Here is a 14,191-nt window from a genome sequence, read left to right as displayed (position 1 = left end):
TCAGCATTGCACGCGTGCGAAGCCGAGACAGATCGCTAGTAAATTATAAAAAAAGCCCATTGTCAAATAATTTGTCTTCAATTAACCGATTACTTGATTTAAACCTATTATGTAAATCGATAGGTCACGTATAAAAGATAAAAGTGCGATATCTAAAACACTTTTTTGAATTCTTTTCAAACCTTAACTACTCCACGTAAAGATCATATTCGCTGTTGACAAATTTTTGTAGTGTTACAAAGTATGGATGCTATATAATCGGCCAATCAATGTTCGATGGCACTCGATTGAACAATGATGACAGAGCAGGTGACACGTGCGTTGATTTTTTCAGCCCACCCGGCTCGCCCGACTGGTTTGAGGAGCTTGAAAACAGCAAAGAGCAAACCATTTGTGGTATTTTATGAGACGGGACATATTGCACCATGTACCAAAATGCATTTTATCTTAAAATTTTTTGTCTCTTTATATGCATCTAAAAATATAGAGATACGTTTTTATCCGCGGGATTACCAAACAAATGTGATAATCGACGACTCAATTATATGTGTATTTAAGAGTGGCCGGATGGGTCGTGCCCACCATAGAAAGTTCTGAGTTTTGCCCTAGAATGTGAACGGAGCTTTTTTTTTATTATTTCAGCCGTTAACAGTCCACTACCTTAAGCCTTACCCATAAGGGGAGTTTTGCCAGTAGTTGTCTCGCTTGGCAGACGGATTGACAACCGCAGTCAGGCTGTTAGAGATGTTTTAAGTGGGACACTGCTGCCCATCACAAGCCCTCCCTTAGGCCTCTTACGACACCCACGGAAAAGGAAGGGGTGGCCCATTCTATGTTAGGGCACACACGCGGCAGTACGGAGCTTTTAACTATGGTTAAAGACTTGTAGCTAAGAACAATACGGCTTTTTAAAGGACCAGACCCCTCCCCCCCCCCAATGGACTCCAGCCATGTTCAACATCTAAAATCCAGTTGGATCATTTTAAAGTGTTTAAGTTTATCTGTCATGGAACAAAAAATCAATGGATCTATCGCATCTAGTTAAACCGGTCATGTATTCGGAAAATTCTGTTATATCCTCGTTGCCCAAGTTTCCCAATGCAAACCAGTATTGCCATCAATATCTGAGTATGTACATCATGTACAAATTTCCCGAAACTAGTGCGGATGTATGAGACAAGTCACGAAAGTGAACGAAGCGATAAATCTATAGAGGGATAGAGAAGAGGAAATCGACGAAGATACAGTAGTTGACATAACTCTCAAAATCCGTCGACTGAAATGACAACTGCTTCAACTCGACATTAAAGATACCCGAAGGAAATTGGATGTGAAAAGCAGAGGATCGCAGATAGAGGTCGTTAGAAAATTGCGTCCAGCATACCGTAGATAGAGACAGACATAAAGGTTATGATCTAAGATTAGAATAAAAAGGAAACGTCAAAATCACTCGATAATCTCAAATCATAATTCTACCAGGTCGTTGTGCTCATTTCATTAATGACAAAGACTACAATTACACACCTACTAAGTGTGTAACATATTTAATCTTCATAATCTACACTTCATCGGCACGCGATGAAATAATTATAAAAAAAAAGAAAAAAACAAATAACCATTATTTATGAACATGTAGTTGAAATTAATAAAAATGGCTGCACGATCAATTAAACTTCACTTGGTTATAATCTATGACGCTGTTTTTTTTTTGTTGCGCGCACGCACTGCGCGCACGTGCCGCCATCTGTCGCCGGAAGCGGCACTCGGCTGGAAGATGGGCTTCCAGACTGACGAGCCAGATAAACTGACAGCCCCACCGACACAGGTGCGATATTTTTGGCTACACGTAGCACAATAAAGATGCAAATATGATATCAGTTTAAATATAAACATGAATAAACAGACTTAACCAGAAACATTATATATATATGTACATATATCAAAGATTTAAAGGTACAGATAATTAATTCTGCCTACTCATACGGGATCAGATGTGAAGATAGACAAATAGTATAGCGAATGCTCATATTTCGTTTGAACACTGATGGTACGCATGTACCTAATTAAGCCATAGAATCAATACCGTTAAAATATTTCGCTCAATAATAATATAAAAGAAAAAACTTTAAATAATTCGTATAGAGTATTAAAATTACTATCTATGTTATATATAATAACACATTTTACAAAATTCGATTGCTTGGGTACCTCTGTCCCATTCGTGTTTCAACCGTGAAGCAGTTGTGTGTGCATGGCTGTGTTTCGGTTTGAAGAGTGGAATATGGCGTGAATTTACTGGGTACAGAGGAATAACACCCGAGTCCTCAGAAATGGCAACGCATGGGGGGTATCATGGGCGAAACAGTATACTCTGTTATGTCCATGGTACTGCTCATGTCTATAGGCGACGGTTACCATTTTCTATCAGGTGGGCCGTCAGCTTGTTTACCATTCTAAGTTGAATAAAAAATAAGAATAATAAAAAAAAAACACAAACATAATGTTAAGAAAAAAATATTTTTAAACGACTTATCTCTAATAAGAGATTTCTTTCAGCAAACCTTTTCAAGTAGATTAAAGAGTGATTTAAAAATAAAAATTGTAAATATAAAAAACAAAATATTTAATGGATATTTAAACAAAATCCTACAATAGTGATCACGCATGGGAAAAAAATAAAGAATATTTATTTAAATCATCTTTCTCAGTCTCCTGTACATAATTAAAACTTTATGACCCACCAAATAGGCGAGGAACCATATTTTAAAAGCCAAATAGGGCTTTAATTAGCCTTTGATAACGTCCTAAATGCAATAGAATAGGCGAATATTAAAGTTACGGCCGTAAAAAGTTCGGCTTGCACGCTCAGCATGTTTGTTTTGAAGCTAATCTTTGTAATTAATCATTAATAGCTAATCGTGTTGATAGACACTAATTATGCTGTTATCTATTTCACTCACATGTGTGGGAGTAAATGAGACGAAACATTGATGTGGATTTTAATTATTTAATTCTCGGATAAATCTTTAAAAAAGTTGATTCCGTCAACAATCGTAGTTATGTATTTTTTTTATGGAATGGTTACTCCGCCTGCTCTATCGGTATACATCGGCGTGGCACCAGTGACGGATGACAAGTGAAAATAAAGGAGCGGGTCAGTTAGTCCATCGTGATAAATACACCTAGAATTTAGCACAATGGTTTCCACGGAGGACTACGTGGTGGTCGACCTGATAAGGTATATTGCTAGCAATGGAACCGGTAGTCCGCATTACTAACAATCTGTAATAAATATCTTTTCAGATAAAATAATTTTCCAAATCCGCTTACAACTGCCAGACAGTGTAGGTAATAAACATAAAAAATCTGAACCGAATTGAGTACCTTAATTCTTTTTGAATTCGGTTGAAAAAAAATTAATATAGGATTAACATAAAAATGAACCTTATAAATTTATCAAAATATAAAATTGATTTTAGTATATTGACATAGGTTAACTGCAATCAGTATGATTTCCTGCCGCCGTGAACAATCGAACGCTCTACATACTAGGTGTCTTAACTGTCGTAGTCCATACAGTTCCATACAGTTCCTTACATGTCGTTGTTAAATTTTCGCGAGCAAGGTAATGACAAGTGGGCTGGGCACGTAGGCATGTTAATTGGACCCAATGACCACTGGCGTTGCCCATAAACGACATGCGCGTGGGCAGACCGACGCATCGTCTAAACTTCGAACCAGCAAGCAGACCCGCCAGCCGACTCCGAGCCTCCGGCAGCCGCCTGCCTCGTCTTCAACGCAGGGAGGCGAGGGAGCTCAGGGCACAGTGGTCGCAACAGAATACGTAAGTCAGTGGATATCTCTAAGCGATTGTGAGACAATCGCCTCGACTTGATGTGTTCATTCACAGGGTTTTTTTATGTAGACCGTATAGCATGTAATTGGTGTTGAAAGTACATATGTATATCTACTTTCGCTCTGCATACAGCAGTTGCATTAGAATGAAAATATATGCTAAGGAAGCGTAACCTACCAATTAAAAGATTACCGACTAAACCGTCTTTCAAAAAAAACGTTCATGCTCACTTCTTTACTTTATCCGAACAGTAAGTACTTTATATTATTCTCAATTTCGTGTATAATATATTATATGTCATATATGTGTAAGTATATCTGTTATGTATATATATTTATTCGTTTATATATGTAATTTTAGTATGTATGTATATCAATAATTAGTAGTACCACATTCGAGTATTCTGACACTTCCCTATGGTTGACTGGGAGAGAATGCTTTTAGCAATAAGTCCGCCATGTACACATATTTGTACTAATGAATATATAAATAAGTTTGTAATTAAAAATGAAGAAATATATAAATATAAAATATATTTATAAAGAATATCATTCATTTAAAAAGAGACTGAAAGACTGGCTTATCGAGAAAGGCTTCTATAGTGTTGAAGAATTCATAAAATATAAACAATCTCGAATGCTGATTTTTATTAATGTAATAAAAATGTAATAAAAAATTATAATAATCATTTAACAGTGACGTGATTATTATTGTTATAAATTAATATTACTTTTAAACATTATTATTATTATATAGAAAAAGCTATGTTCTCGAAATTAGAATAAAATGGCAAACTTGCAATGGGAATGACGTAATTAATTGAATGTAGACTTGCAATATTGTAAATCATTAATAAATGATCTGTATCGGTGTTCATATTTCTTATTTATTTGGCCACATTTAAAAAAAAGTTTGGTACAAAAGGCGGACTTAATGCTATATAGCGTTCTCTCGCAGCCAACCTTTGGCTGAACAGAAATGTAATTATGCGGTGAAAAATATTGATAATTGATGATCTTAAATAATATTGATAAAGATATACTTAGTATGCATATTAGCATTTTTTTTTTTATGGGTGAAAATGGTATGGTAACCCTGCCTGCGTTAACGCGATACGCTGGCGGAGCACCAGTGAAGGGTGATTTATGAGAATGAAAACAAGCCAGTTAGCACATCATGATGAATTCATCAGGAATTAACCATGATAGTTTCCAGGGGGAACAGCGAGGAGGTCGACCTGGTTGGGTATATTGCTAGTAATGGGATTCTCAGTCTCCATTACTAACAATCCCTTTCCCCACTGTATTAGCATTTAGTAATACCAATACAAACAGAATACAAATGTTTGTATTGTCGGGAATCGAAACCGCGATGACTAGATTGATGAATAGATGACTAGATCCTACTTGCTGTGCCCAACAGGGTCCATAATTGAAACCTTATGTATTAATTATGTATTATGTATTAATTAATTATTATGGAATGCAATAAATAAATAAATAGATGATAAAAAAGTGTATTAATCTGCTGCACCACAGTAGTCACCCACGGTTGCCATGTAAATAAATTATTTCTTTTTAAAAACAGCGGCAGTTAGCCCCTTTGCCGCGTTCTAATCATGTCGCTTTTTTAATGGGTGAAAATGGAATGGTAATCCCACCCGCGCTATCGGTATACGCTGGCGGGGCACCAGTGAGAGATGAGGATGGAAATGTAAGCATTTGACCCAACTTGACAAATTCAATTAATTAACCCAGTTTCCAAAGTATGCTAAAGTTACCTAAGATTACCTCGTAAATAAGTAATAAAGGCTTGGATTGGGGGGAAAGGGATTGATAGTAATGGAGACTAAGAATCCCATTGCTAGCAATATACCCAACCAGGTCGACCTCCACGCGGTTCCCCCTGGAAACTATCATGGTTAATTCCTGATGAATTCATCATGATGGACTAAGTGGCCTGTTTTTATTCTCATCTATCACCCTTCACTGGTGCTCCGCCAGCGTATCCCGTTAGCGCAGGCGGGATTATCATTCCATTTTCACCCATAAAAAAAAGGCTTGGATTATATAGATAGAGCATCCAGTCTCAAAAACAGGTCAGCTTTTTCTCAACTAATTGTCAAATTAGTTGACCCGTTTTTTTATCAATGTTCTATATATATTTACACACATAGTGTATCTTATCGTGTCTATATTTAATTATTTATTAATTAAATGAATTTTTACGCATTAAAAAGATGTAAACATTATAAAACAAAGTAAATATAGAAGTTATATAGGAAACGCTTATAACTATTTATCACGCAAAACTGTATAAAAAAGTTGAGCCGTTTTTCTCAAAGCATTTGTATGAAGACACTCTATCTACATAATCTAAGAATAAGGGTTTTGATCTTGAATCCTCCTATAGATGTTCGAATGTTGAAGTGTTCCTTTAGAGGTAAAGCAACTAGACTATTCATAATTTATACTATATTTTTTCTTTTTTATTAATTTAACAAAACAAAGTGTATAAAATTTACACTTCCTAATGTAAGACTAATAAATACACAGTTATTGCTTAATGACGAAATAGTAAATTTTGTTAATGATACAGTTTTTTTAGGTATAACAGTGGACTCGAAATTACAATGGGGGCCCCATATTTCAAAATTGGCCAGTAGACTCAGTTCTGCTGCATATGCAATTAGAAGAATTAGGCAATTAACAGACGTGGCGACGGCTAAACTTGTATATTTTAGTTATTTCCATAGCATAATGTCTTATGGCATACTGCTGTGGGGTAAAGCAGCCGATATAAATACTATATTTGTTTTACAAAAGAGAGCCATACGTTCTATTTATGGTATGGGTTCAAGAGAGTCATTACGTCAGTGCTTTAAAGACTCAAATGTCCTCACAGTTACTTCACAATACATTTATGAAAATATTATGTATACACGGAAGAACTTAGCGAGTTTTAAAAAACTCAAAGACTGTACAAGTAGAAACTTACGCAATATAAATAAGCTTATTTTACCTAAATGCCGTCTGCACAAAATCAGTAATTCATTCTATGGTAATTGCATAAGATTTTATAATAAACTGCCGGAATCTGCATTAAATCTGACAGAGAGGCAATTCAAATCTTATATTAAACAATTTTTATGTAAGAAAGCCTATTACAGGATAGACGAATTCATAGATGACAACATATCAAGTAAATAATTAGTTTATTAGCATACAACGTTATAATTTTATTTTCTCATTGCTTTCTTGATTTAATTGATTAATTTTAGAAATATGAAAGCGTAGCGGTTTTTTGTATTAATTGCCGCATGCATTCTTATGTAAAATGTGAATACTATAACTATCAGATGGCAATTGTGAGTAGCTTTGACGTGGTCTAGTGTTTTGAGTAGTCATGCTCACTAAAATGTCCAGACTTGTGGCGGCGTGGTGGGCCGGGTCATTGGGCTCCCTAAAATATGGTCGAGCGCAGTGATGGCTGGCTCATCCGTCATACTCGTGAACGGGTGCTGCTTGTAGGGACTGGTCTGCTCTAATCACTATGACTGATTTCCTCTTATTAATTGTTTAACCAGTTGGTTATGTATTCAATTTTTTTTTTCTTTTTGAGTATTTAATTGAATTAGTGCTAATTGGTGGTTTGTATTCACACAATTAAACTTAAAAATGTAAAATAATAATAAAATTATTTAAAAGAGCATCACGCAAGTTTCTTGCTCGTTCTTCTTGTGATGAGACAGCTTTCCGAACGAGCGGTAAATTAAAAAAAATGTAATGACTTTTCAAAAGTGCTTCAATGTAAGTTTATTTGAATAAATGATTTCTATTCTATTCTATTCTATTCTTAAAAATTATAATATAAATATTAACTAGCCATTGTATGACGAAAACTATTAGGTACTTTGGTTAATAAAGAAATATCATATAATAATATATCGATAAATAACAAAGGTAGTAAATTCCGATATGTTTCAAAATTGTGGAACTAAATTCGTCACCTTTTAATTATTTAAAAACGACGATAAAATCTTATACTTCTGTTTTAAAGAATAGACACTAACAACACTTTTTTTTTTCTACCTCCAAAGATCGATTTATTGTCACATATGGGAATAAAATATTCCCTTTTGATTTTTTTTTTTTATAAATATAATCTTACGGCTCTGGATGCAAGTTCAAACACTATCGAGAGTACGCCATGCAGTTATTAAGTTTAAAGTAAACAAGACTAATGCGGAATGCAAGTTCATTTTACAACCACAACGGTTTCGAGAAGTAACCGCGTGGAAGTTGACCTAATAGAATATATTACCAGCAATAGAGCTCTTAGATCCCATTTCTAGCAATCCATTTTCCGCCAATCATGGCGAATGTTACGTTTACCAGCAAATGCATATGGCTACCCCATTAGGGACTACAGTCATGATCATATTGTTTTTTTTTTCTGATAATTGAACGAAGAAAAACGCCAAACAATTATTTATAATTTCCTATTAAAAAAATAAATAAAGCATAACACCTCAGTTCTCATGAATGGCAATACATAAAAGGTAGGTACCATGAACGTCATAGTATATCCTGTAATGTCCATACTGTTCTTGTCTATTGGCGACGATTACCACTTTCTATCCGTTCGTTTGCATTTCTAAGTTACATAAAAAATGGTCTATGTAAATTCTTGGATACATCTTTCACTTCCCTCTATTCGCTCACTTAAGTATTTCTTATTGATTATTATAAAAAAAGAGCCTACTAATGGCCTAAAATGACATTAAATTAGTCAATAGATAGTCGTGGACAAATCGTATATATATGCCCACGACTATAATCTCAAGTGGGCTACTCAGAGACATGTTATTTTTAAGAAATGAGTCCGACTAGAAAATAATGAATCACCCACTAGCGTGATTACATTTTCTCGAAACTTATTCTTACGCAAGATCGGTTCCCCCTAGCTATTGACCTATTTTCATTCAATTTGGATAAGCCAAATTTGTGTAACATGATTGTATTTCAATGAATCACGAGACGCTAGCGCCGGCTGTAACAGTCGTCGTAGGCGAAATTAAATGACACACAAGCACGTAATCCTTCCACATCCTGCATACATGAGCAATGAGTACCTACGTCAGTATGTAAGCACGGAGTACCAAATAGGGCATTTAATATAGTGCGGTGCTACGTTTATTTTGGTCGCTGTCCATCCATAAGGAGTCGGGAGTGTGTGATACGCAGCTATTCCGGGCGGGGCAGGTTTTCGGGGAATGTCAACAAACGCACGGGCATCGGGCATCGGGCACCGGCACTCATTCAATGAACTCTATGCAGCGTCGCCGGTGGCGGACCGGTCGGCTCGCCTCCAGTATTCATACAAATTATGCTCCCAGGCGCGCTCAATGGACTGCCGTCGAGTAGCGCCTTGTTTGCGCCTGCCTTTACGTTCTCTAAACTCCTATAGGATCACGGAACGCTCCTACACCGGCCGTACGGTACGCGGCCGTGATTCATATATCTTTGAACGGCTACGGCTTGACTACCTACTCGATTAGAAATTAATTCATTGCAGAACTTTCGTTCGCGTGTCAGCAATTATGTTACGCTGGTTCATTGGTCAATTTCAGTACTGCGCACACTGTTGCAGACTATCGTACGGAACATAGCGCGGTAGGTTCTGTTTTTTATTAAACTATGGCACAGGTGTGTACGATCATTGCACAAGTTTACGAAAACCAATCACTACCCACATGTGGGCGGCGGCGGCTGTGACGTCGTTTTGACCTCACTACTTTCCGAACATTACCCAACATTTTATCATTTTATTAGATCAGAGAAACCTAATACGCTAGTCTAAAACGAAGCGCCAACATTACATATTTTTCATTCTCTATCTAAAACTAGTTCAAGATTACAACAATTAACATTTTTAGATGCAACATTTAGCCAACGAGAGAAAAATAATCCATACGAAATCGTAATAAAGAACGGAACGTGAGAACTGGACTAGTGTCGCGTACCTGCCTGCCTGCCCGCTCCCCAAATAATAAAAGTAATCCCGCACGGTATTGTGAGATGAATGAAAAACATTTTTAAGGATTTAGTTTCATATAATTTTCTTTTAACAAATGATCAATAGAAAACTGTATAATTAACAAGTAGCGTCTTAACAGATACTTCAAAATTAGCATTGTAGGTAATATTTTACAAATACTTTGGAATGTTCATATAAAGGATCTCATATGAATCAATTGACAAAACAGATCTCCCGTCACAACGACAACACTTTCATTACAGACTCGAGGTAGGAGTCACCTAGTGCACGGCCGGCGGCTGGCCAACCGGCGGTCCACGTGAACGTCGCACGTGTCAAATATATGGGAATGGTACACAACGGTCTAGAATAAAACCCCCACCGGGTCGCCAGCACCAGACCGGCGTGATGTCACAGCCTACTGATAAATTTACTATTTTTTTGCAATCACTCCACAATCTAAGCTGCCAAATGAAACGTGAAATTACATTACGAGATAAACATTAGATGTTAAATAGAGAGCATATAATTAAGAAGCGACAGGTGTTCAGCACTGAAACCGGCTGTCACGGTGTTAGGATAACTTTTTGCACAGTTACACGGCCGTTATTTGTATAGATGCTACCTATTGATAAACATACAGGAGGTCCAGTGCTGGACACCGCCGTACGGCAAGAATATAGACAAGCTTGGCAGGCCGCAGCTTACATTCAAGAGTGAGGGTTTATTGTACACCATCCAATGTAATATTACAATTTTTACATACAATTGGAGATTCATAATGAGATTACAATGGGAGTCGAGAGACGCGAGGCCTTATGATGCTTAGCAGGGTGAAATGAAAATGCAACCGTTATCCGCTCGGTTAGGCGTTTGATGCGACAGATCAAGATTAACTAAGTAAAGCAGTCAATAAATAAACGATCATAAATATCTAATAAATACCTACACAGGCTATATTTACAAGAAGCCTTTCATCAAGGGCACATTCAGCCTTCAAACAAATATAATACAGCACTATCCCACGGGATATCAGGTATAAATTAAAAATAATGTAAAGCTGCCAGCTTAACTCTCGTATTACAAAATAATACTGTACCAGTAAATACTCTATCCGCGAGATGGAATGTGCGGGCTCTTGCCCTGTACAGCTATAGGAACCGACTGCGCTACTCGCTGCCTTGTACAAGCATACAAATTCATCACAATTCTATTTGTATAGAATGTAACACTAATAAATACAATTAACATAGATTCACATTTACATAAACAGTACAGTGGCAGAACAGTCAGCCTGCACATGTACCTAGGGTACCGAGTAATTTGCTACAATAACAAACAATAACATGCAGTGTGAACAGCGCTCGGTCGCACTGGACACACCACCCTCCCGGGCTGAGCACACACCTCTGCACTTTGTCTATTGCAATATCAACAGTAAATGGTAAACCGGAGCGCCTGCTCAGCACGGGCGGGCAGTAAGCTTTGTACCTGGTGATACAGAGCCAACAACAATACATAACATTATAACAGATCTACTTGAAGCGAGTAGCATTAGGTACACGGTCGATGTTCAATCTCACACATCCGACATACACTGAATATGATCAACAAAATAATGTAGGATTCAGGAAATGAACACTAGGCAATTCAAATTTTGTATCTTCACAATGTAACCACATCTTCCAAAGGTATCCGAATCAGTATATACAAAAGAAATTCCTTCGAAATAAATTATAAACTTCGTAAAATAATTATCACATAAATTTTTCTCATAACTCTTGTTACCTCGACATAACTTAACACATAATCTATCTATATGTACACCAGATACAATATAAACAGGGTAATAGTCCAGTGGTCGGTTGCACTGTCCGGGAGGCGGTGGGTGATGGCCTAGCGGTGGACGGGCGCAAGGGCCGGCGCGGGAGCCTTGCACAGCGAGACACGACCGCGCGGCGCCGCCACCGCCACCAGCTGCACCTGGCCGCGCTCCTCCGAGAACGGCGGCGCCTTCGCTCGTCGGTGCAGGCGCACCCACGCGCCGAAGCAGACTAGAATCGCCAGGAACACTGCGACGGTCGCACCGCCTGCGATCGACGCCGTCTCCATCATCAGGTGCCGACTCGTCAGCACGTACGAGTCGTCCAGGTCCTTGAACTCGCACCTTTGGCCCACGAAACCGCTGCGACACTCGCAGTTGTAGATGGGACTGTCCGATATCACCACTGTGAAACACACTCCGCCATTGAGGCAGTAGTACTCCGAGTAGTCCGGCTCACACTTGAACGTCGGGAATGTGACGTTAAGCCGCGGCTGTGGCTGCGGCTGGGGCTGCGGCCGCTGAGGCCGCGCGGGCCTCGCGGGCCGCTTAGAGATGGAACTGGAGCAAGCACCCGCCAGCGCCCAAGCGGCCGACACTACCGCCCACCAAACTACCAACGATTGCATTTTCCGCACGATCCGGAGGGTCGGCGCTCGCGGTACGTGCACGATTTTGACATTGGACGGTGACTTATACGAAATCCGAGAGGCGATGACATGACCGCTTTCGAATTTCGAACTCGAACCCTTCGCTCGCATCCGCGTCGGCGGTCCGCCCAGACATGTTTCCTGTGTTAACTTTTTTTACGACGATCACTCGCTCATGACGGAGGCGCGGTTTCTACAAGCGCCCGAGATATCACATCGATCCTTCCGTGGGCATGTCGAAAGTGAAACACAGAATACAATTTGAAACTTGGTTAATCGTGGTTTACAATTATTCACGGAGCACATACACACAATGTCCCGTTCGAAACGATACACACAAAATGGTGCTGAGCGAATCGCAATCACACTACTCTCGACGAGTTGTCTATGCGCGACTGACGGAGGGCGTCTACTATATCCGCCATCTGCCGACGAGAATGAATGCGGTGAACTCGGTGATACCTGCTTATGTGTGCGTGTGTAATCCTTGTTCATATTATTAATATTTTTATAAACATGCATAGATTCTAATAGTGTGTGTCATAATATTTTAATGTGTGCGTAAAAAACTTTTTCTACCTGTATACTTTTTTCATACAGTTTAGTAGTATTGGTAGAAAACTGCTGAATGCCTATAATAGTAGAAATTTATAGTCTCCTATATTTTGTTATATGTTGCGGACTTACATTTTTATAGTCAGTGGATACCCGTAGACGAATATTTGCATAAATACTCACTTAATTATAACATATATAAGTTAGTTACTGTAATGGAATTTAATACTATATTAATTTGCATATAATATCAATAAAAAATTACCAGAATATTATCAATAATTAATTACCAGAGGGAGACTTTGTACAAAAGTCGATTGCTTGGGTACCTCTGTCCCATTCGTGTTTCAACCGTAAAGCAGCTGTGTTTGCATGGCTGTGTTTCGGTTTGAAGGGTGGGATATGGCGTGAATTTACTGGGTACAGAGGAATAACATCTGAGTCCTCAGGAATGGCAACGCATGGGGTGTATCATGGGCGAAACAGTATACTCTGTTATGTTCATAGTACTGCTCATGTCTATAGGCGACGGTTACCACTTTCCATCAGGTGGACCGCCAGCTTGTTTGCCATTCTAAGTAGTATAAAATATATATATATATATATATATATATATAGGTATTCCAAACCTTTTAGGTTCTCAATGGTTCCCAAACAAAATATAAATTGTATTTACCCACTTACGATGATTTTTATTTGAAGTGTAAGTGGGAAATAGGATTAGACGAATTATAAAATTACACTAATTATGAAATTACTTTAAACATGAATCTAACATATATGAGAAATCTAAAACTGATGTAAACTTTTACATTGTTTTAATTAATCTTACTATTTTTTTTTTAATTATAATTATATCGCATTTTGAACCATAAAGCATAATGAAGAAAATAATTACATTTAGTATCCTATTTTACTTGTATCGATCATATACTCGCCATTTCATTATCATCCATTAAAAAAAACATACACTCAATACAGATGTACCCACAATTGTAATAATTTTTATCAAGACGCCTGAGGATGATTGAAGTCGGTATTGTATATATTATTTACACATCGTGTTTTTATAAAATTAATAAATAAATAATAATTATTAATATAGTAAGTAGAACAAAATACAAATATATAATATTATGCAATTAGTATAATGAATTTCTATCAAGAAATTACAATATAAACCTCAGATTACAATAGGCACACTAAAATGTTAGTATCTATGATAAAAACTGAATTTTTATATTTTATTTTTCTCAAAATAAGGTTGGT

General features: G+C 37.5%; 1 protein-coding gene across 1 annotated transcript; it reads right to left on the bottom strand.

Moving 5' to 3' along the window:
- Positions 1-9,936: 9,936 nt before the first annotated feature.
- Positions 9,937-12,827, bottom strand: LOC113515770 (pro-epidermal growth factor-like). Its single transcript, XM_026900053.3, has one exon. It carries the CDS (start codon positions 12,476-12,478, stop codon positions 11,792-11,794), a length of 687 nt encoding a protein of 228 aa, XP_026755854.1. The 5' UTR covers positions 12,479-12,827; the 3' UTR covers positions 9,937-11,791.
- Between the last annotated feature and the right edge of the window lie 1,364 nt (positions 12,828-14,191).

Source organism: Galleria mellonella, unplaced genomic scaffold (assembly GCF_026898425.1).
Source record: "Galleria mellonella isolate WM207_F2 unplaced genomic scaffold, CSIRO_AGI_GalMel_v1 utg63, whole genome shotgun sequence".
In the NCBI taxonomy this organism is placed as follows: Eukaryota; Metazoa; Arthropoda; class Insecta; order Lepidoptera; family Pyralidae; genus Galleria; species Galleria mellonella.
Note: the sequence above shows the minus strand (reverse complement) of the source record. Positions and strands in the feature narration are given on the sequence as shown.

Coding starts and splice junctions, on each gene's coding strand:
- LOC113515770 (XM_026900053.3), bottom strand. CDS start 12,478: ATGCGAGCGAAGGGTTCGAGTTCGAAATTCGAAAGCGGTCATGTCATC.